Below are 22,252 nucleotides of genomic sequence, written 5' to 3' on the forward strand. Positions count from 1 at the left end.
TGAAAGACAGAAAAACATGCTGGATGTGTTTTTGCTTCTCTCAGATCTAAAACTCACTTTAACTCTTTGCTTTTTTTTTTTTTGGTTGAAATTCTACAAGACAGCTTCTCATTGACCAGGCCAAGCCAGGTCTTCAATAAATACAAATTCTGACAACAGCCTGTGCATTTAGGTAACTTTGGCATCAAAATTTGTGTTTTTAATTGATAACTTCACAGGATACTTCAAAACAGAGAAAATCAGATTTGTTGGTCAAGCAAATCCCATTACAACAGAATATAAGGGCCATCATAAGAAATATATCATTTTTAAATTATGAGCATAAAATCATAATAGGAATCTTATGATTACAAAATCATAACATTACAGGATTAAAGTAGTACCATAAAAAAAGTCATAATATTATGAGAAAAAAGTCGTAACTCAACAGCAAAAATACATCAGAAGATTAAAATAAAAAAATTTCGAGATTAAATATCATGACCCTGCAAGATTAATGTTTATCAGATTAAAGTTATAACATTAATGTAATAAAGCTGTAATATAGAGAGTCTCTGACTTCCCCTGAGTTAAAATGCTCTCCTCGGGCTGCATTTTGGTTAATCTTAGTTGATCATTTTGTTGAAGTTTTGGTATTATTAAAATAACTTTTTATTTTGAAAATACTGCAATTTTACTTTAATATTATTGCGACTTTATTGTCATTATATTACGACTTTATTCATAATTCTCCGTCGTTTCTCATAAACTGGTTAAACCAAAGTCAATTTTAAACTTAACAGAAAATCCAACAAAAATAAATCAGAAACATCCTTTATATTAAAGCCTTGGTGAACAGAGTTAATTTTCACCATATCTGACCATAAGAAATGACAAGAAATCTATTTGTTAAACTTAACTGAACAACAATTTATCTTTCAGGCATAATAATTTAATTTTACAAAGATAGAAGGTGCAGCTGGTTCTCTGTTTGTTTATATGTTGCAGTTAAAAACATAATTAAACCGTCCATGGTGATAGAAATGAAAAGCAATATTAGGGATTTTATGTTGAAATCCTATGAACCATGTGAATAGGAAAGCTAACTGTTGCTTCTCCTACTCAGTGCTGTGGATACTGATGGATGTCCTCATTAGTATGACAATAAGGAGCTTGTGCGTGAAGGTTTTGTGGCCCTCACTCCCCACTGGTCTCCACCTCCTCTCACTGAGTGTGTGTGGATGTTTGATGTGTGTCTGACTTCACGCAGAAGTTGGGTTTGTCAGAAGCCTTGTAGCCTGGGAGACACTCGCACAGATAGGAGCCCGCGGTGTTGATGCATTTTCCGTTTTTACACAGCAACATCCGGGTGTTCAGCTCTAAGCACTCGTTCACATCTGCAGACAGAGAGACATAGTGGGTATAAAGCAGAACAACATCGTGGCAGTGTTTACATAATGACGAGCTCTCCTACCGACGCAGACCATACGGGACAGGTCGAGTGTGTATCCTTCAAAGCATTCGCAGGTGTAACCTTCCTGAACCCGGACACACCGGCCATTCTCACATCCGTTAAGAATCCCGCATTCCTCTGATTGCAAGCCCTCAAATGCACTGTAACGATCTGTAGCACAAAAACGGCAGAAACGCATTAAGTTCTTAGATTTGTCCCAAACCTGGATTGATTTCTTTGGTTTATTGAGTTTTTTTTTTTTTTTTTTTTTTTTACAATACAACATAGGTTTACAACAACATTCAGTCCCCACCCAAAGAAAATGAACAAATTAAGTAGTAGTATCAATAATGAGACAAAAAAAAGATCAGATCTTTTTCTCCACAAAAGAAAACAATTAAATAGATATGACACTGTACACTAATTGGGTTATATATACATACATGCATACATGCTAACATATACCTGAACATATGCACAATTATAAAAATTCATAATGTAAACATACTTAAAGAATGGTACAGTTCATACAGAGTTGATAAAGCAGATAATTATAACAATAAAATGAAGCCAGAAATTGTCCTAGTAAGATTAGTACATTAAACTCTAACTTCATCGCATACCTCAAAAAGGTTGCCGATTAATAGTTTGCCACTTTAACCTCTCAGAGTATGTTTTACTTTTGCCAATCTCATAAATGTTATGATTCGAGCCTGTCAGCTAGTCTGTTTAAACCCTTATGCCTGATTATTAATTCAGTTTAAATGGTGCAGCTCCCACTCTGCCTCATCAGTTTTCATTCCCTCCACTTGTTCCCACCTATATACAGTATGTTACTTGCTGACTAATTTAGAGTGCCAGATTATTGAAAGCTTTTGCCAGTATATTTCCAGCGTTACGCCCATCTGCCTGCCTGATTCTGACCTGATACTGCTTCCTGATTCTCTGAGCCTGCCTGAACCCTATCGGACCGGTCACTGTGAGTTTTCTGGATCTCTTGACTGTTTTCTGTGCCCTGACCCCACTCTCAGATTCTCCTCTGGATTATACATGGATCTCTGAACACCTGTCTCTGACTCTGGACCTTTCCTCGGACCCCGAACATTGGTTTGCCCCTTTAATTAATATGCCTGTCTCTGCTCTCACAGGTCAGACACTGTTTCTGCCCTCAAGCTGTGAGATTAGCCTGGTCTAAGTCTATAAAAGCTCAAGCCGCATGTGATGTCATCGGTCCTACTGTCACATTCCTGGAATCTAAAACCCCTACAATAGAGGTAAAACAGTTTTATTTGGTTTTGATGAATATGGCTTCATCTCTAAGCTCCCATTGAGATAGGGTGAGGAACTTATCACCGATGAAAGGTTCTGAGTAGAGATTGTGGAAGCATATTTTTCCTTGGCCTATTTGTGAGATAAATATTTTGAGTGTGCCTTTCCTCTCCCTAAATAGGGGTGATTGGTTAGAAGTCTGCATGCTGGAGTGAGGTTATGGAGTTAAGATTGGGGATTACAGAAAGGAGATGCCTCCCTACTCTAGACAAGGGTGAAGGGAGGGTCATGAGAGATAAGAACGCCACCTTCATGCCGTGAACGGGTAGACCTGTTCTGAGTGTTTATCTGGCTAAAATTGATATCCTTGATGAATCAAAGTTTTTTTTTTCCTGGGAATAACCAAATGTTGAAGTGTGAGAAAGGTCTTTATGCAGGGGGCCGGTTCGTTCCCCTGGGGGGAGAGTGTGTGTGTGATTTTATAAGGTATAAATGTATGTACTGAGCTTGCCATAGTCAGAGAGCTCTATCTCTCCATCCGAGGATGTTAAATGCCTCTTCTTCAGCTTCCTAACTCCACAAGCTGCTTCTCCTCCAAGTCCAAAACATTTTAAGTACAAAGTCAAAGCCGCATTTAAATGAATCTGCTCACAGATCATCTAAACTTCCTTTTCATTTAGTTATTCAAGACTGTGACACAGAACTAAAGAGAACACTACAGGCAAATATCTTTTTCATTTTGACTCTGCATAGAATTGTCCATATTTCAAGGCTGTTTCTACTGCCCCTTTACACATCTTGAACATTAGGGGAAACTTTTTTCCATCATTGAGCTTACCTTTGGGCAACAAGGCACTCATTCCCACCATCACAGTCCTAGAATTAGCTGTATCTGTAGCGCTAATTATTTTTTCTCAGTCAGACCTACATGGTAGACTTAGATTTCAGAAGGCCTGGCTTCATACTCTGCAGTCATAGAGGCCAGATGCAGAAACATACATTTTTCTCTGGCAATCACTTTTTTTACATTAAAATAAAACATTTAGAAAGTTTCTGATCTTAATCATAGGGCTGCCCTCTCTCACCTGTCTTGTTTACAATCTTTATGGACAGAATTTATGTGGGCAGCAAAAGACCAAAGGGGTTCCGGTTTGGGGAGCAGTGGGTTTAATCTCTGCTTTTATGGATAACAAAGTTCTGCTGACTCCCTCTTGCCAAGACCTACAGCATGCAATGGGCCGGTTCTTAGCTGAGTGTGAAGATGAGCTACTCCAAGCCGAGGCCATGCTTCTCAACCGGATAAAGGTGGCTTGTCCCCTTCAAGTTGGAGGAGTGTTCCAGCCTCAAGTGGACGAGTTCAATTATCTTGGGGTCCTGCTTACCAGTTAGGGGAGTATGAAACGGGAGATCGATAGCCCCTTCAAGCTGAGGCAGATCAGTAACAGACAGCAAAGTTGGCAGGATTTTGACGCTATGCTTACTACTATATTGGTTTGCTAAGTCCAAAGAAATACGTGTATTCATGCCTGAATAAAACCACAATGGCCTGTTTAGAGGCTGACTGAAACCACCAGTAAAAGTGGGTCCCTAAAGATGGCAAAATAGAACAAAGGTTCAATGAATCTCAGACTATTGTATGAAGTTTTGTATGAACTCAAGCTATGATCAGGCTGAGGGTGACATGCTGAGCTTGGGGGGATGAAATGCAGTCTGAGTGTCTTTGTAATATCTATGAAAAGACCCTTTTATGTTACACAGGGTAATCAATCAATCAATCAATCAATCTATCTATCTATCTATCTATCTATCTATCTATCTATCTATCTATCTATCTATCTATCTATCTATCTATATTTTGCTAACGATTAGGTTTAGGGCTAAGGTGTCAACTGGGTTAGGATTATGGTGAGGTATTCATTGGTAATGGTTAGGTTTAGGGCTAGTTTTAGGGTTAGGGCATAGAAAGGGTTGAACATGACTTGTATACCTTCTGGCCTCTTCTTCATTAGAAGTCCCTTCAGACATCTAATAACTATTTAATCTGATCAAGCAAGTTAATGTTTGACATTCTAGGTTGAGGTACAAGCAAATACTTACACTCTTCATTTTCATAATAGTTTTGGACAGTCTTCTCATCACTTGTAGTCAAGTAGTCTGGGTCCACTTCGTACTCATGGACTGAACCGGCAACGAGGGCGTCCTGACCGTATGGCTGCCGCCTCCCACCCAAAGGAATATTACACATGGACGCATAGTCATCTATGAAGAGAAAAAAGAGAAAGCAGAGAAGTCAAACAAAAATGTATTATTTTTGACTTCTGGTAGATGGGTAATGAGGGAGGGGGAGGTTTGACATACGTACATTTAAGACTAATGTCATTATTTTCTTTGTAAAGGGTGTTTTTTTTCTCTCCCAAGATTACTAATTGGATTTAATTTAAATCTAAAACTTTGGTTAAGATTTCCCAACTTAGGATTCATGATCATAAATGAAATGTAAAGAAATTTCAGAGGTACTGATTCTTACAAAGGCCAAGAGGTGCAAAACCTGTGTAAATACCTGGTTTCAAAGTCCTGCAAAGGATAAATGTTGCAAGTAGCACAATGGAAGAGATCCAGACCACTAGATGAGACCATCAGCAACTCATATGGGACCAGACCCATAGACAGAAAGTTTACACAAATTAAATATTAAAAACATATTTAAAACTTTGCACCCTTCCCTCCTTTGGACCGCTTCCCCTTTTAGTTTTAGCTAACATGAATTCTTAGTCATATCTGTGTTCTGGTCCAAAATACCTTAGTGATCATCTCCCCCTAGTGGTCAGGCACACCTCCATTATTGGCTATATGCAAGAACCACTTCTACATTCTGTGTCAGATGGCATTGAAACTTCCGTTTCTGTTTAAGCACAGTGGCTTTGCTTTGTTTACTCAAGATTCCTAAAGTGTGGGTAAACAATGTATGATGAAATGTTGGAGTATTATGGGTAACTCCACAGAGCTTCACGTAGAAAGGCTTTAAATTTTAGCTCTGTTCTTTATAAGATGTCGCTGCGCAGCAGGTCGCTTTTATATTAAAAGCACTCTCCTCTCTGTTGTTCCATTTGCAGGTCACTAAAATAAGACTCTTCCTGGTCAAAATCACACTTCTAGACTGAGCTATAATCCTTTATTTTCTAAATTACATTTTTGAAGCAGAAACTAAATTTCAGGAAAAAAAAATACACGTGTAAGAATTAAGTTTTTATATACCAAGTGGCCATTCAGACATTTATCATCTTGGCTGAATATGTATTTATGTTATCTGAAATATATTTCTTCTTTGTCAAAATAATACAAAAAAGAACCGGTAACAATAGGAATATGTAGATCTGAAATTATCTAAGTTTATTCGTTCTTGAATTGAGGAGGTAAGTGAGACACTTTGCCAATGGAACTTGACAATTTACATTTAAAATAAGAAAATTGTTTTATTTCAAGTGCATATTATCTAATTATCCTATTTTAAAGTAAAAATACTCATTCCATTGGCAGATCAACTTATTTACCTGCTCATATTAAAGAAAAATACACTTAATTTAAGAAGGCTCAGTAGCTTGTTATCCCTGTAGAAATCCTAATCCTAAAGCCGAGCATGCACTGTGTGATATTTTCAATCGCTGCACGCAGCTACAGCTCAAACTGTATGACGAACCCGCAGGGTATAAAAGTTCACAGCTCACTATGTATTTTCTCACACTTTGTGCTCTTAAGATCTGATGCGACCTTATGACGGCCAACTGAATTTGAAACATGTTTGATTTTCTCCCGACCTCATGATTCCTGATTGTGAGGTGGTCATGTGTTGCTGATTGCCTCTCGTTACACCCTGCCACGGCATAACGCAGCTTTGTGCATTTAGCCAATATATGCTAGTTTGTAGCTTTTCTAAATTTGCAGCTGTTTTGAAAAACGTCTTTGTTACATTTAGATAAATGTATGTAAGGAGTAAATGTACTTGGTGTGCCACAGACTTGTAACAGCATGTGTGTGTTTTTGTTCTGCACCTGAGTTTCGGTCCGGACATAAGGCACAGTCCAATCCCCAGCCCTCTCCGTACCGACAGCAGCACTCAGTGAAGGTTGTCTTTTTGTAGGGGTTCAGAGGATGCATGCACACCTTGATTTCTGTTACTTTTTGCCAGCAGATCTCCTCATAATTCTGCATCTCCATCGTTGGTTGCTCTACAAAACACATCCAGAGAGACTTTGTTTGGATCTAATATAAATTTATGTCATCAGCTGGAGAAAAGATACTATCTGCAAAAGAAGCTTTACTGTGGAGCAGGATACAACAACATTTTGTTTGGCTGCATCTCTTTAAGCAGCTTCCATGGCCATGGCTCTGACAGATCTGCCCTTGTGGTATGAGTAGGGAACAGTCAGTCTCAGTGACCTATGAACTGCCACTGTTGTACCTCACTGTATATCCATAAGTTAGACCATAGTCTATTGTGCAGAGTTCGAGGGAGTTTGGTCCTTCTTTGTGTTTTTAAAGAAAAAAAGGTCCGATTGGCTTTTTTAGAACAATGTAAGTAATGTTATTGTTCAGAGCACTGTCCTCTGAGATGTGCAATACTTTGAACTTGAAGTTTGTGACCTACTTCCCCTTCGATACTTGGGCCTTTTTATTTATTTTAGTCTTCTTCATCCTGAGTTGTGGTAGTGTTTACTGCACCAAGCTAATAGTACTTGGACCTCTTACCTTTTAGGAGATCTCAAGTTACCTTTGGGGAGACCTCAAAACACTATTGAACAAGATAGTAGGTGACATGGAGGTGCTGAGGTTAGTCCAAAAGTCCTTGATCCATAGACAAAGGAGGGACCCAAGTTGTAGTTTGTGCAGTTTACTGATCAGTTTACTGATTCAATTCAGTTTATTTCTATAGCGCCAATTCACAACACGTCATCTCAATTTCACCAGACCATACAGTCAAATTGATTCAAAGTTTTCTATCTAAGGAAAACCGACTCATTGACTCTTCAGCAATCCCTCACACTAACCATGCTTGTACCAACAGTGGAGAGGAAAAACTCCCTTTTAACAGGAAGAAACAGGACCACACCAGAAAAAAGGCCAATCTCCAACATCTATAACAAAGGTGTTGATGGCAGCAGCACAGCTGATATTTCTCTCCAGGATGGAGTCACAGCCAAACAGGAACAGACCAGATGAAGCTACTGTGAGAAAAAGCAGAGAGAGCAGAACGTTAGAGATTGAACTAACAGATTCTGCAGAGTGGGAGAATAGAGATAGAATGAAGCAGAATGATGAAAAGGTCCTCTATGTCCTCCAGAAGTCTAAGGCTATAGCAGCATAACTATAGAGACAGCTCAGGATAACCTGAGCCACTCTAACTATAAGCTTTATCACAAAGGAAAGTTTTAAGCCTAGCCTTAAAAGTAGACAGGGTGTCTGCCTCATGGACTAAAACCGGTAGTTGGTTCCACAGGAACTAAAAGATCTGAACTCCCATTCTATTTTCTATTTAAATTCTAGGAACCACTAGTAAACCTGCAGATTGAGAGTGAAGTGCTCTGTTAGGAACATAAGGAACAATCAGATCTCTGATATCAGATGGAGCTTGGCCATTTAAGGCTTTATATTTGAGAAGGAGGATTTTAAATTCTATTCTGGATTTAACAGGAAGCCAATGAAGAGAAGCCAGGATAGGAGAGATATGATCTCTCTTTTTAATTTTCATTAGAACTCTAGCTGCAGCATTTTGGATCAACTGAAGGCTTTTAACTACAGTTTGTGGACTTCCTGATCAGTTTAAATAGAGACAGCCTTATCTGTTGACTTGTAAGCATTCATCTAGATGAAAAGGCCCTCTGGGAGTTTGTTTGTTCTATGATGGTGTGGGATAAAAAATATTAAAGTATGTCTTTCCTGAGCTTAATAAGGGTGAAAGAGAAGGTCATGAGAGATAAGAAGGAGTGGTGGGGCTTTCCTCAGCCTCCCCCATGGCATGAACAGGAGGGCGACTGTTGTGAGATGTTCTATCTGGCCAGTGAAAGATAAAGTCCTTGGTTGGGGTGGGATGGTTTCCCTGGGAGTGTGTGTTGGGAGTCGTTGTATAAATGTGTGTACTGGGCTTGCCCCAGGCAGAGAGCTTTTTTTCTCTGTCTTCAGGCATAAAAATAAATCTGTGCTATTTCTCGCACCGTGTGGGTCAGTTTTCTACAAATCCACAATGGTCTCCTCCAGCTTGTTTATGGCTAAGGTACCGTTGAACCATGGCTTTCCATACACAGCAGCGACAAACATTTCCCTAGACTGAAGAGAGAGTCTGCATTTTAAAAGTAAATGTCCCAGATCTAGGCAGCATTGTTTGTGAATACCAGCAGCAGGCATACACCAAGAGTTCTTGTTATAGACACACCCTCCCTTCCTCTAATCTTAATGGAGCATGGTGGGCAGTCAGCCTTGAAGATAGCACAGCCTTTTAATTCTGCAGAATGGTTGGGGACATTTTGATGCAGCCATGGCCTAATTTTCACCATATTACCACTGTTTAAACACTTGCTCATGTCACATATATTGCTCGATCTCACCGATCGACAGTTAGATGAGCCCGAATGCTGGCTGGTTTGTCTTGCTTTGGCACCATGGTCAAGTAAATTATCTAGAAGAACAAGTCGAAACCATCTGGGTTCAAACCAGACCAGTACTGTTTAAAGACTGCATATAGGTCCTTCTCAGTGTGCCGCCTTTGCTAAATAGTGAGCTCTTTGTGGCTGCAGCTACATGTGCTGCAATTTTGGCTTATGCAGGTACTACTTCATCTATCTGTCCTTCCATCCATTCTTGCTGAGTTTCTGTTACTTAATCCCAATGGTTTAGAACAAGCATTTGGGATTCGGAGGCCCTATGCTGCTTCCATTTACCTCAGGGTTTTGAACTGGCAACTTGGAGTAATGTGAACACTGAGATAATGGCATTCGAGTTCCTGTCTTTTGGATGCTTTATTTCTTCAATGGCCATATGTGGCCATATATTTTGAGTAAAAAAAAAAAGAAAAGCATTAAAAGATTTCTTATGGACCCTAAAATCTAGCATGTGTAATTGTTACACAGACGATATAGAATGCTAAAACAGACAAAGTAGCAGTTCTTAGCAACTGCTCAAGTCACAGCCATCTTGAAAAAACAAGTCATGTAATGTCCTTTTGACTGAACGACTTGTAGCCCCAATTTTCGGGAGGTGCCAGTTGAAACTTCCTATTTAAAATGTCAGAAACAACCCTTTAGGTCAGGGGTCTTCAACGTCCATGGCGAGATGGAGCGTGGAGCCCCTAATTGTATATATATTGTATGAAATTGTGTTCTATCAAACTGGTCATATAGTCACTCGATTACAGATGGAGTAATGTAATGAATGTAATTTCTCCCTGGCATTATTAAAGTATCTCTGATTCTGATTCCTGGTTGATGGGACGGGTGTTGTGAATGAAACGGTGTCCAGCTTGAAAGAGCTCCTGTGTGTCGCTGAATGTGAGCATTGATGACTGAAAGACATCTTCTGCCTCCATTTATCTGTTTACTACAGTGAGTTGAATTCATGTTAATGTGGATTTGAAGACATTTCAATTAGTGGAAGAAAATTGCAGGGGGAATAAAAAAAAAAAATTTAATCAACCAAAACTTTCGCGACCCCCAGCAGTACCTCTGTGGACCCCCTGTTGAAGACCTCTGCTTTAAGTTATAAATGAAATAAAGCAAAAAAGAAAAGATGTCATGCTGCTAAATAACAGAGCCAACAACCGTACAGCAAGTACCATATCACCAACATTACATTACTTCCCTAGTAAAAAAGACATACTTTGATTATACTACGATGGACTGAACTTAAGATGATTTTGTAACAACTATTACTTGGTCAATTAACACTTGAGGGGGTTAGTTATCTTTTGTTCCTTTACATTTTTGGGGACTTGCTAACTGATTTCTAGGGGCTGGGTTAGGGTTAGGGGAGTGTTCCCAGGTTTGGCGTGGGTCTGTGTGTATCCTTCTCCATTGCTCATTGGGAAACAAGCAGACTGACTCCAAAGAACAAGTTAGAGATATCTCATTGTTTATTTATGGACTCCTGCTTATTATTCACAGACATCACAATTGTCTATGAGCTCTATTATCAAATCAGAGCTTTACAAAATATGAGTTAAAAAAACAAACATTAAATCTCTGATTGGTGCAAGTTATTTGTTTTTATTAGACAATATAGTGATTTTTTAACCATGTTTCAAAAAACTGAAAACTCACCAGGCAGCTGGAGATCTTCGACACAGAGATTAGAGATTTGATCCAGCACCATTGGGGGTTTACATAAGCAAATGTATGAACCTTCCGTGTTCAAACATTCTTCCCCTCCACAAATGGACTCATCCAAACACTCATTGACATCTACAGAGAAATAGACAAGTATTTCAAAAAGAAACATCATTTATCAGTTTGACAGTGAATCACAGACAATCTATTTGACACACCATTTAGCTTTTACTTTGTCTGACCTGTACATTCCAGCTTGATTGGATCGTAGTAGTGTCCGCTGGTACAGTAGCACTCGTAGCTTCCTTCTGTATTCCCACAGTAGCCACCTTTACACACCTCCTTATCAAACAGTTTGCATTCATCTACATCTGGAAGAATCAAGACAGATTCAGTTCAATTCAGTTTATTTCTATAGCGCCAATTCACAACACATGTCATCTCAAGGCACTTTACAGAGACAATTCATCCAGATCATACAGTCAAATTGATTCAAAGTCTTCTATCTGATGAAAGCCAGCTGATTGCATTGACTCATTAACTCAAAATAAATTCCTCACACCAATTACATATAAGAATAAATGGTCTGTTTTTATCAGCTGCATGTAAACGTTTTATTTCACCAAAAAACTTTTACAGAGCATTTCTGTTCATTAAACGTTCTATTTGCCCCCTTGTGCAAGTTCCTTCTTAATTACCGAATTTCCCATCCACCCTGCTTGACTTTGGATTGGTTGTCACCACCAAACAGCTACAGTATGCCTGAAACCAGATTGTAGTAAATCCTCCCTGATGTGTTTAGAAGAACATTCTTTCATCAGTTCAAAAACAAGAAAGATACCCTGAGTAGAACTACATCACTCTGTTATACTCAGGGTTGTCTTTATTAGAACAGCTGGTAACAACTGGCTTACTAAACTCTAACTCTAGTTACCCACAGTTATATTTATTTAGTATGTTGGGCCCTACTGTCCTGTTCCTTATGTTCCTAACAGAGCACTTCGCTCTCTGTCTGGAGGCAGATTTCTCCCACCCCAGCTTTTATTGTCATTACAGTGTCACAAGTAAAGAGCAACAAAATGATTTCCCTGCATTTAACCCATTCCCTTGGGGAGCAGTGGGCTGCCATAGTGCGGTGCCAGAGGAGCAGTGTGGGATTGAGGGTCTTTGCTCAGGGACCCACAGTGGCAGTCTGTGGGAGTGGTGCTTGAACTCAGAACCTCTGGTTTTCAAGCACAATGCCCTAACCACTAGGGCGCCACTCCCCGTGCTAGGCCAACACTCCCCTTAAGATCTTTTAGTTATCAGGCTCCTCTCCTGTGGAACCAACTACCAGTTTTAGTCCCTGAGGCAGACACCCCGTCTACTTGTAAGGCTAGGCTTAAAACTTTCCTTTTTGATAAAGCTTATAGTTAGAGTGACTCAGGTTATCCTGAGCTATCTCTATAGTTATGCTGCTATAGGCTTCGACTTCTGGAGGACATAGGAACCCCTTTCGATCATTCAGCTTCATATTCTCCCATTCTGCAGTTTTTGTCAATTGAAGCTCTAAATTTTGCTCTCTGTTCTCTGGTCTGGTACTGTTCCCCTGTTACACCACCCTAGAGGGAGGCATCAGCCTGGCTGCTGCTGACATTAAAATTGTCTCAGAGCTTGAAGCCCTTTATACCTTCAACTAGAGATGATAGACTTGGGCCTGTTTTTCAGTCTTTAGTCCTTCTTTTCTCTATGGGCTCAGCTTTTACTGTGAGTGACTATGCTCTTTCAACCTTTTTTCACCCATGAAAACTGTCTCAGAGGTTATCTGTTTTTTTTTCTAGACAGAGCCAGCCATTTCGGATGTTATTAATCCATTAAACGGCCGTTATTAGCGGTTCTCAGTCCTATAGAATGGATTCAGCAATCCTAACCCTAAATCTAAGGTAAGTCATTTTTTGCCAGCACAATTAATTAATGTGTATGTTTGTAATCTGAATATAATTATAGATGGATGGAATGGATGGATGGGTAGTTTTTGATCAATTGCAACCTCACTCTGTCTGGTATCCCACTATCTAGTCTATAGGCGAGGTTTTTAAAAAACTTCTAAATTCTGCCATTTTTCCTGTGTGCGCTGGTGGCTGGTATTTCCTTCCCCTTTAAGACACAGCAGTAGGTTCCAAAAAAGTAAAAAAAAAAAACAATCCACTGGACTTTGTTTCCAAGTTTAAAGACGTTTCTTTTCCCATCCAGGAAGTTTTTTCAATTCAAAATGTCAGAAATAGTTCTGAGTTCGAAGCTTTATACAGTAGGCCAACAAAGCCTTGTTTTCGCTTAGAAGGTAGGTGTGACAGTGGCGTAAGATGTAGGAGTTTGCCCTGAAATCGAAGGGTTGACGGTTCAAACCCCGGCTCTGACTTTCAGTGTTGTTGTGTCCTTAGGCAAGACACTTCACCTGCATTGTCTACTTCTGGTGGAAAAAGTGCTATATAAGTACAGGCCATTTACATGCAAATTGAAAGGGACAAACAGTTCCGTCCCTTAGGAATGGGGTTCTTTTGTTAGCCTCCAATGCCCCATACCTGTCTATATCTCTGAAAGGGGGGTCTTTAGATGGAATTGTTGGCCTGGCTGAATAGGCGAGGTCTTCTGTTCTCCTGTAATGGGCTTTGGGTTGTGATGATAGCTGGAAGGGATCAACTCAATCGCTGCATTGTAGGTTTTTGAAAGCTGAAGTCCAACCCCTCTGTTTAAGTTTGGTTTTATTTCACCAGCATACAGCAGCGTGTGTCTAATCACATGACTCCACCGATTCAGTCAGAAGCGTAAACCAAGAGAATAGTGGATGAGCCCACTGAAGAAGCGTCTCACAGCTGTAAACGAAATAACATCAGTTATTCCTGGGGAGCTGACCGAGAGCAGAGATGAAGCTGAGCGCGCAGAGAAGTGGAGAGGGCGTTGTCAGAGTTGAGCATGCGGAAGACCGGATTTTAGAAAAGGTGTACGAGTTTAAACAATGACATTGTTCTCACTGCACGCTCAGTTTTCTGGCACCAAAACTACGCCATAGATGTTGAGCAAAAGAACACGAAATACAAAATATGCCTGAAAATTGTGTAACACATCGAACAGAGTAACACATCGAACCTCCACCACCTACACTGGAAAAACGATCTAGATTTCTCAATTAAAGTGTAATTACCTTAAATTTTAGTAGGTAAATGAGATGATTTGCCAATGGAATTAGTATTTTTACTCTTAAAATAAGAGATCTAGATAAAATACACTTGAAATGAGACAATGCAATTGTGTTTTATTAAAAATTTTTCTGCTGTACATTAAGACATTGTTGAATGTTTAAACTTGAATGGGTGCAATACTTTAATATCTAATTGAAAATATTATGTAATGTGATATATTCAATAAATAAAATATAAATAGATCAGTTGTATTTTGTGTTTATGTCCTTATTTCTCATAGAGGAGCCGAAGCATTTATCGTGCATTTATCTTTATCGAGGTAAAACTGTCCAATTTATCATGATATTTATTTGAGGTCATATCGCCCAGCCCTAGATAGACGGATGCAAAAAATTTAAAAAATCTAAAACAGTTTAATCTACATTTTTTACAACATCCAGTCACGTTTGGATCAGCCGCACAGATGTTTTTTTTGTTTGGAACATTTTCACTCTGTCCACTGTCATTGGCAAGTACATATCCTTTTCCAACACTTCCCTTCTGATAAGTCTTGGCTAAGAAAGTTTAATAAACCCTGCCACTGAGCAGGGTTGGATGTGTTGCTGTGACAACTGACACATGGTATTCAACTCAATTTAATTCAGTTTATTTCTATAGCACCAATTCAACACATGTCATCTCCAGGCACTTTACAGTTCACCAGATCATCCAGTTTTCTATCTAAGGAAAACCACTTGATGGCATCGACTCATTGACTCTTCAGCAATCCCTCACACTAAGCATGCTTGTAGCGATAGTGGAGAGAAAAAACTCCCTTTTAACAGGAAGAAACCTCCAGCAGAACCAGGCTCAGTGATATTGCTTACCTGTCTTCTGAAACTGAATATCCAGGGTATTCAGATATTTACCTGAATTTTCCTCTGTGTTTTCACTTGACCTGCTTTGTGAAACAGTCCCCTGCCTTTGGCCAGAATAACATTTTTTCAACTGATAATTTTTATATTAATAATCAGTTTGTCTCTTTTTTTCATTCAGTCATGTTTATCGTCTAACATACCACAGAACTTCTGTTAGTCAAATAATATCATGGTAAAACATTTACATCTGTCCTACCTTTGTAACTGTTAGGGAGGGTTATTCCATATAACAAATCTTCATTGGGAATAAAACCTCTTCCAGAAGGACACATCTGGTTGAACTGGTCTGAAAGAGAGCAGATAGAGAGGACTTGAGCTTAAGTTGTTAGTGTAAAAAAAAAAAAAAAAAAAAAACCTTCTGTAAATACTGCAAAGAAATGTTTTCCGCCTGATGATCCAGTAGCAGGATTTAGAATAGCTTGACATTAAACATAGGATCTATTGGTCACCCTCAATATTAAATTGCTCAAAACAGTCAGGCCTCATTTCCTTACTTACTTTAGGTGCATTTTCATCAGCTTTGTCTTACGCGTATTTTGAAATATCACATCAGAAGATTGATGGAAATGGCAGAAATGAAAAAAAACTGTAAAAAACATGGTAAAATCGTTAAAAAAATTTCTACACTCACTTGAGATGGTCATTTGAGTGTCAATGTGCTAAATGTGTGGGATTATGATTAACTTTGATTTATAACTACCAGTAATTTGTTTCTTTTGTGTCTTTAAGGTTTTCAGCCCAATTCAATTCAACCAAATCAAGGAAATAAAAAATAAAGACTGAGTCACATTTGTAGCTTTGTCCCCAGATCCTTTGGGGTGTATTTAACCAGACCATTTCAAGTTAGAAAGGTGTTGGAAATGAGCTGATACCTTGACAGTTTAAGCTCACAGGGATTGTTGGCCTGGCTGAACAGGCGAGGTCTTGTGTTCCCCTGTAAAGGGGTCGGGGTCGTGATGATAGCGGGAAGGAATCAACTCTATCACTGCCTTGTAGGTATTTTAAAAACTGAAATCCAAGCAGTGGCCATCTCTGGTAGTCTATAGGCGAGGGTGGGTGGGGTTGACTGACCCCGCCCCCCACCCCGTTTAAGTTTGGTTTTCCTTTCTTAACATAGATGGCTTCCTTCAGGCCCCTCTCAAACCACCTATTTTCTTTGTCCAAAATGTGAACATTCTGGTGCTATGTTAAGAAAGAAAAACCAACCTTAATGAGAGGGGGTGGACTCAGATTTAAGCTTTCAAACACCTACAATGGAGCGACTGAGTTGATCCCTTCCCGCTATCATCAGCTAACAACACTGCAAACAAAGCAGTCGGTTTGGTCCATTCTATATGATTCTTTGAAGCAGTTTAACATAGATGTTGGGTAGTTTACATTCTAAGTGGGGTCATAACCTGAAATATGAGAATCAATGATGGCAGCATGATTATTCCCAGAAAAATTCCTATTATTTTTTTTTACCTCTGTGCTCTATAATGGAGATGTTTCTTTTGCTCTTTCTGAAGATTTGTATTGTCTGATGTTGTATTGATGACAGTGACCATAATGTTGGGAAGCAGTAGACTAGAAGTGGGCATCTCCAGTCCTAGAAGGCCCCCTTCTGCAACACTTACATGTATCTATCTTCTAACACATCTGAATGATATGCCTAAGCTTCCTCCTCACTATGCAGTCCGTTGCTCCAGATTCCTGCTAGTCGCCTAATTACTTGATTTAGGAGTGTTAACCCAAGGACAGATCTAAGAGTTACAGGCTACCAGCCTATAAGGACTGGAGTTGCCCTACTTTGGTTTATTACTTCACAACAAGATGGCCACCATTATCAATACATTAGATAATCCATCCTCCATAGTAACACTTTTTAGTGAAGCTGGATATGCCTGATGCTTAGCTGAATGTCTTGGTTAAAAACTTTAACCGTTACCCATCCAGCGCAACAGAATGGTTCCCCTGTGTTTTTCTTTTTGGATTTTAAAGCTGACCATCCTAAACCCATTTACTGTATGTAGACAGAGATTAGAAATATGAGGCTTGCACACATTTTGAATCCACCAACTCACCTGTACCGTTAACAGGACAAGGGTATACCTCACAGTTATCCCCCCACCCTGCTCCCAGAGTGCAGCAGCACTCCTGTAGCGTGACATGGCTGCTCAGCACACTCTCGCACAGGTTCTCATCATTAAGATGGTAGTAGCAATCCTTCCGCTCCACCAAAGGGCCTATAAAGAAATAAAGAAAAATTGAATATAAATTAATTATCTTAATCAAGTTAAAAAGGAAGATTTCAATCTCTTCTTAAGCCGGGCATACACTGTGCGATCTTTTCAATAGTACAATAATAATACTCAAACTGTACAACAAAACTGCAGGGTTTAAAAGTTCAAAGCTCACGATGCATGTTCTCACACTGCGGCCCGACGCTCTGATGCAATCTACATGCTCACACTGGCCGTTTGTTCCAGATCAGTGAAGCATAGATGCTGCTTCATCTTTGGTTCTAGTTCTGAGTGGACAGAGTAGGCTGAAACTAGAAGACCCGAGTGGTCTAGGAGGTTGATCTACTGACAACAGATCTGTTATGGATTGAGGTGCTGATCTATTCAGTGATTTATAGACTAAAAGAAAGATTTTGAAGTCTATCCTTTGAGCTACAGGAAGCCAGTGGAAGGACTTTAGAACCGGGCTGATGTGTTCTTCTTTCTTAGTTCTAGTGAGGACACAGGCAGCAGCGTTTTGGATCAGCTACAGCTGTGTGATGGACTTTCTAGGCCTATGAAGACACTGCTGCAGTAATCAATTCTACTGAAGATAAATGCATGAATGAGTTTCTCTAGATCCTGCTTGGACATTAGTCCTTCAATCCTGGAGATGCTCTTCAGGTGATAAAAGGTTAACTTAGAAACTGCCTTTATGAGCCTCTGAAGGTTCAGGTCTGAGTCCATCATGACACCAAGATTTAGCTTACTTAGACTTAGACTTATTTGATTAGACTTAGACTTTGATTATCCTGCCTTCCTTCGTCTGCTCAGTTCTGAACTCCTGCCTGTCCTCGGACCTTCAGGACTTCAGCTTCTGGGAGCATCTGGGCGGCGCCCGCCATGTCTGGTTGGCAGCCTAGCGGCTGGAACCAACCTCATCCACTGGGCACACACTTAACTTTAACATCAGATTAGTGACTCACACGTTCATTATCATCCTCCGCCAGATAGACGTGGTCACTAACCTGTGTTCTCCTACTGCAAAGGTTCCTGCCTTAGTTGTTGACGCTGTTCTCTGCAGTTCAATATTAAATAATAATAAAAATGTTAAACCTGTCTCTCTGCCTCGAAACTAGGTCCTTTTGTTCTGAGCCTGTCAGAATAATCTAATTAAACTTAAAATATCTCCAATTGGGGGAAAAAATTAAAACTATTAAATGTGGCTTTTTTAACATCGCTTTCTTCTAAAAGTCTGCTAGTTCATGACTTGATTTGTGATAATCACATCTATTTATGTTGCCTTACAGAAACTTGGCTGCAGCAAGAGGATTACGTGAGCATGAATGAAGCAACTCCTTCAAGTTATTTAAATTTTCACATACCCAGAAATTCTGGGCAAGGAGAACCAAAAGAAGGTTTCACTTTAGCAGATCATTGTCAGATAAATGCAGTTATAAATAATAAAGAATCTGTTTCACTTTCTCTTTCCTCTGTGTCGCTGAGCAGTGCTGCAGAAGGCAAAAGTTTAGCCTGTTCCCCTTCACAGGTTGATCATTTTGTTGATGGTGTTGCTAGTTCTCTGCGTACTGCCTTAGACGTACTATCTTAGACAGTGCAGCTTTGAAAAAGAAAAACTTTAAAAATAGAAAGCTGCCTACTTGGTTTAATGCAGAGCTGCACACTCTGAAGCAAAATGCTAGGAAACTGGAGAGAAAATGGCGCTTCACAGGCCTACAGGAATCCTACCTTGTCTGGAAAAATAATTTACTGCTGTAAAAGAGGACCCTTTGTAAAGCAAGAGCAGCATACCTCTCCTCATTAATAGAGGAGAATAAGAATAATCCTAGATATCTTTTTAATACAGTTGCCAAACTCACCTAAAGCCATAGCTCTGTTGAACCATCCATCCCACCTGCTCTAAGCAGATATGATTTTATGGGATTCTTTATAAATAAGATAGATTTTAGTAAAAAAAAAAAAGGTCATTAGCACCCAACTAACTAAAAAACGCTGTGTAAGGTAAGATATTTGTCCGATTTTGTAAATCTAAGTCAATGAGTGTGAAAACATTTAAGATTTGAATTTGTTTCCTGTCGGATCATACATACATCTTACAAGTTTGGAAGTTATGAATAAAAGTTATGAAGTTAAAACAAAACAGTAAAAATGACAGATTTATTAAGAGTCTAAAACACGGATTAAGCTATTGCACATCTTATCAATAAGTGGCAGCAATGCAATTTAAAAAATGCTTGCAAATTGTTTTTTAAACCAGAAGAGGATGAAACGACAAAACAGAGCTACTGATTGAACATGATGCTGTGAGTGCATTGAAAACATTTTGGCACAGATATAACATCCAATCGATGGTTCTGTTTTCCTATTCTTCTCAATTACAGGGGGTTTGGAGGCTAACAACCTCCAGGTGCCTTACCGCCACCAGCTTGTCAGCTCCAGGGTTACCTGTCTGGATGGGCTCACACTTGGCAATCACAACGTTGTACTCCTGTCCTTTGGGACACACACAGAGGAAGGACCCGTCCATGTTCATGCACTCTGCCTCTCCACACGCACCACTCAGAAGCTCGCACTCGTTCACATCTGGGAAGAAAGGACAGAAAGAGAGTTTTAAATTTAATAAACACAACAAATGGACAGTGTACAGATTCTAGACATGCAGGTTAACAATGCTCTGTAGAGTCATACACATCATTATTCACATTTGGGCAGAATTGCTGCTAGAATCTCCCACATTGGTAAGCAGCAGCTATTAAATCAACAGTCAACACTTTCAGCAATCCTTTAAACCAAAGGCCTGTTTAGCAAAACAGGTTTAACAAAATCAGACTCAAATCCTAAACACTGAATTGAAATGTGCTTAATAAATAAATAAGCCTCTCCCCCAAAATATTTTTAAAACCCCAAGATCCTTTTAAAGATTACCAGAAAAAAATAAATACTTGACAATACTTTGGAGTGTAAAAAAACAAACTAGGGTTCTAACTGTCCATTCATCTGTGAATTTAAGCCCAAACATTTTGAATTTGTGATAAACACTCACCTTCACAGGTCTGGCCATCCTGAGACTCCTGGTAGCCTTGGTCACAATGACAATAGAAAGAGCCCAGTCTGTTCTCACAGTCACCGTGGGGTCCACACCGTGTTTCGTTAAGCCCGCACTCATCAATGTCTGAAAAACAACACCACAGGGGAATATCTGTTCATTTTGTGACTAAATATCTCTCTTTTTAATATCCCTCCAGAAACAAATTTAATCTGTGACATTCAGTGTATAAAGGTAACCGTAATGTAATTAATGAATGCTAGCATACTTTCCAAACTGATGGACCCTAACGTGAAACAGGAAAATACTACAAGGTTTCACATAAATATACCCAGAGAGCGCTCCAGATGCTGTTTGCAGAAATCATGAGTGAGAGGGTAACAAATATTCCTTAAAGTCTAGACAGCGAGCTTAAAGTCTTCTGTCTGTTTCTCTTCCTGTTGTTTTTCTTCTGTTCTCTCTGGTTTTCTGAGGCATGGAGCAGCTTTTGACACAGTGCAGCAAACTCTCTCTGAGGAAGTGAAAACTGGAGCAGCACACTGTTAAGATATTGCAGATATTTTTCTACCCATCTTATTCCTCAGAGGGAAAGCGAAACAGACAAGGATAAGAAGAATAAGGGTGGACACCTTTAAGCATCTCAGCAATCTTCCTTAGGATGTTGTGTTTACAGCTTTCATGTTTGTTCTAAATCTATGTTAATTCCTCTCCAATTCAGTTTATTTCTATGGTAAATGGCATGTACTTATATAGCGCCTTTATTCAAGTTAGGAGACTTGACCAAAGGACACAACGACAATGAAAGTCGGAGTCGGGGCTTGAAACGTCAACACTTCGATTACAGGGCAAACTCCTCCATCCAACGCCACTGTCGCCCCTATAGCTCCAATTCACATCAAGTCATCTCAGGTCACTTTCCAAAGACACTTCAACCAGATCATCCAATCATCAATGCGAACTAGTGGCTTTCCTAGGAGGTGTCAGAGGTAATTGTGCGACCATTTCATGTGATGTAACCGGCATGCGTTACATAAGCTTGTTCTGTTATTCTTATTTTCTATTCAGGCTGGTGATATTATTGGTAAATTTCTATGAAAAACTCTTAGGAGAAAAGGCTTTGTTTTATGTAGAAGGTCTTTAATAATGTATATTTGTCAGGCCAGATTCCCTTTTATGGGTGGAAAAATGCATTTGGCCACTTTTGGCACCGCTATGTCTAAATCATATTTGCGCCTATCACACTGCCCACTAAAAACTTTGTGGAACAAACATGCTTCAACTTATTCAGTTCAAATTTGCTTGACTTAGGGATCATCCAGAGTTTCAAATGGGGTTTCATGGTGTTTTGCAGCGTTTATTTTGGAAAAAATTCTGCCGAGTCTAAATATTTTTCATTTTTTCTTTGTTTAATTACCTATAAATCAGACATGGTGACATTTAAAATAATGGTTCTACCTAAAAAATATTCCTCAATACCTTTCTGTCACACTGATAAAAACAATTGTTTTTCCAATTTAGTTTGGGAGCTGTACTTGCTTTAATTCACATAAGTAATTTCAGGCAGAATTTGCTCCTAAGACCCTCTGGGCTTATGGGGTCAAATATACAGTATTTGACAAGGTTTCATTGAGTTGAACTCTAGCTTGTGGTTCTGCTTCTTACCATCACAAGAAGGCGAATGAAGGCTGGCAGCGAATCCACTGTCACACACACACAGATAGGAGCCTTCGGTGTTCAGACACGTTCCATGAGGGGAGCAAAGTTCTTCCACACATTCATCCACATCTGTTAAGGAAGCCAAGGGAGGATGCGGTTGGGACAGAGAGCCAGAATATTGGGACAGCTGGAACTTTAAATATCCAAACTGATAACCAT

The 22,252-nt window shown here is 39.4% G+C and overlaps 1 protein-coding gene across 1 annotated transcript in view; it reads right to left on the reverse strand.

Moving 5' to 3' along the window:
• Window positions 1-63: 63 nt before the first annotated feature.
• ltbp1 (latent transforming growth factor beta binding protein 1) overlaps window positions 64-22,252 on the reverse strand; it is a 116,212-nt gene continuing 94,023 nt past the window's right edge. Inside the window, exons 18-28 of the mRNA XM_038304601.1 lie at window positions 22,040-22,162; window positions 20,375-20,503; window positions 19,777-19,914; window positions 17,173-17,334; window positions 15,306-15,395; window positions 11,256-11,384; window positions 11,008-11,148; window positions 6,751-6,927; window positions 4,799-4,960; window positions 1,454-1,603; window positions 64-1,376 (exon numbers count right to left, since the gene is read on the reverse strand). Of these exons, the coding sequence (XP_038160529.1) occupies window positions 1,204-1,376; window positions 1,454-1,603; window positions 4,799-4,960; window positions 6,751-6,927; window positions 11,008-11,148; window positions 11,256-11,384; window positions 15,306-15,395; window positions 17,173-17,334; window positions 19,777-19,914; window positions 20,375-20,503; window positions 22,040-22,162 (1,574 nt within the window). The 3' untranslated portion in view covers window positions 64-1,203. The remainder of the gene's footprint in view (window positions 1,377-1,453; window positions 1,604-4,798; window positions 4,961-6,750; window positions 6,928-11,007; window positions 11,149-11,255; window positions 11,385-15,305; window positions 15,396-17,172; window positions 17,335-19,776; window positions 19,915-20,374; window positions 20,504-22,039; window positions 22,163-22,252) is intronic.

This window comes from Cyprinodon tularosa, unplaced genomic scaffold, assembly GCF_016077235.1.
Source record: "Cyprinodon tularosa strain WSP-4 unplaced genomic scaffold, ASM1607723v1 ctg539, whole genome shotgun sequence".
NCBI classification, from domain to species: domain Eukaryota; kingdom Metazoa; phylum Chordata; class Actinopteri; order Cyprinodontiformes; family Cyprinodontidae; genus Cyprinodon; species Cyprinodon tularosa.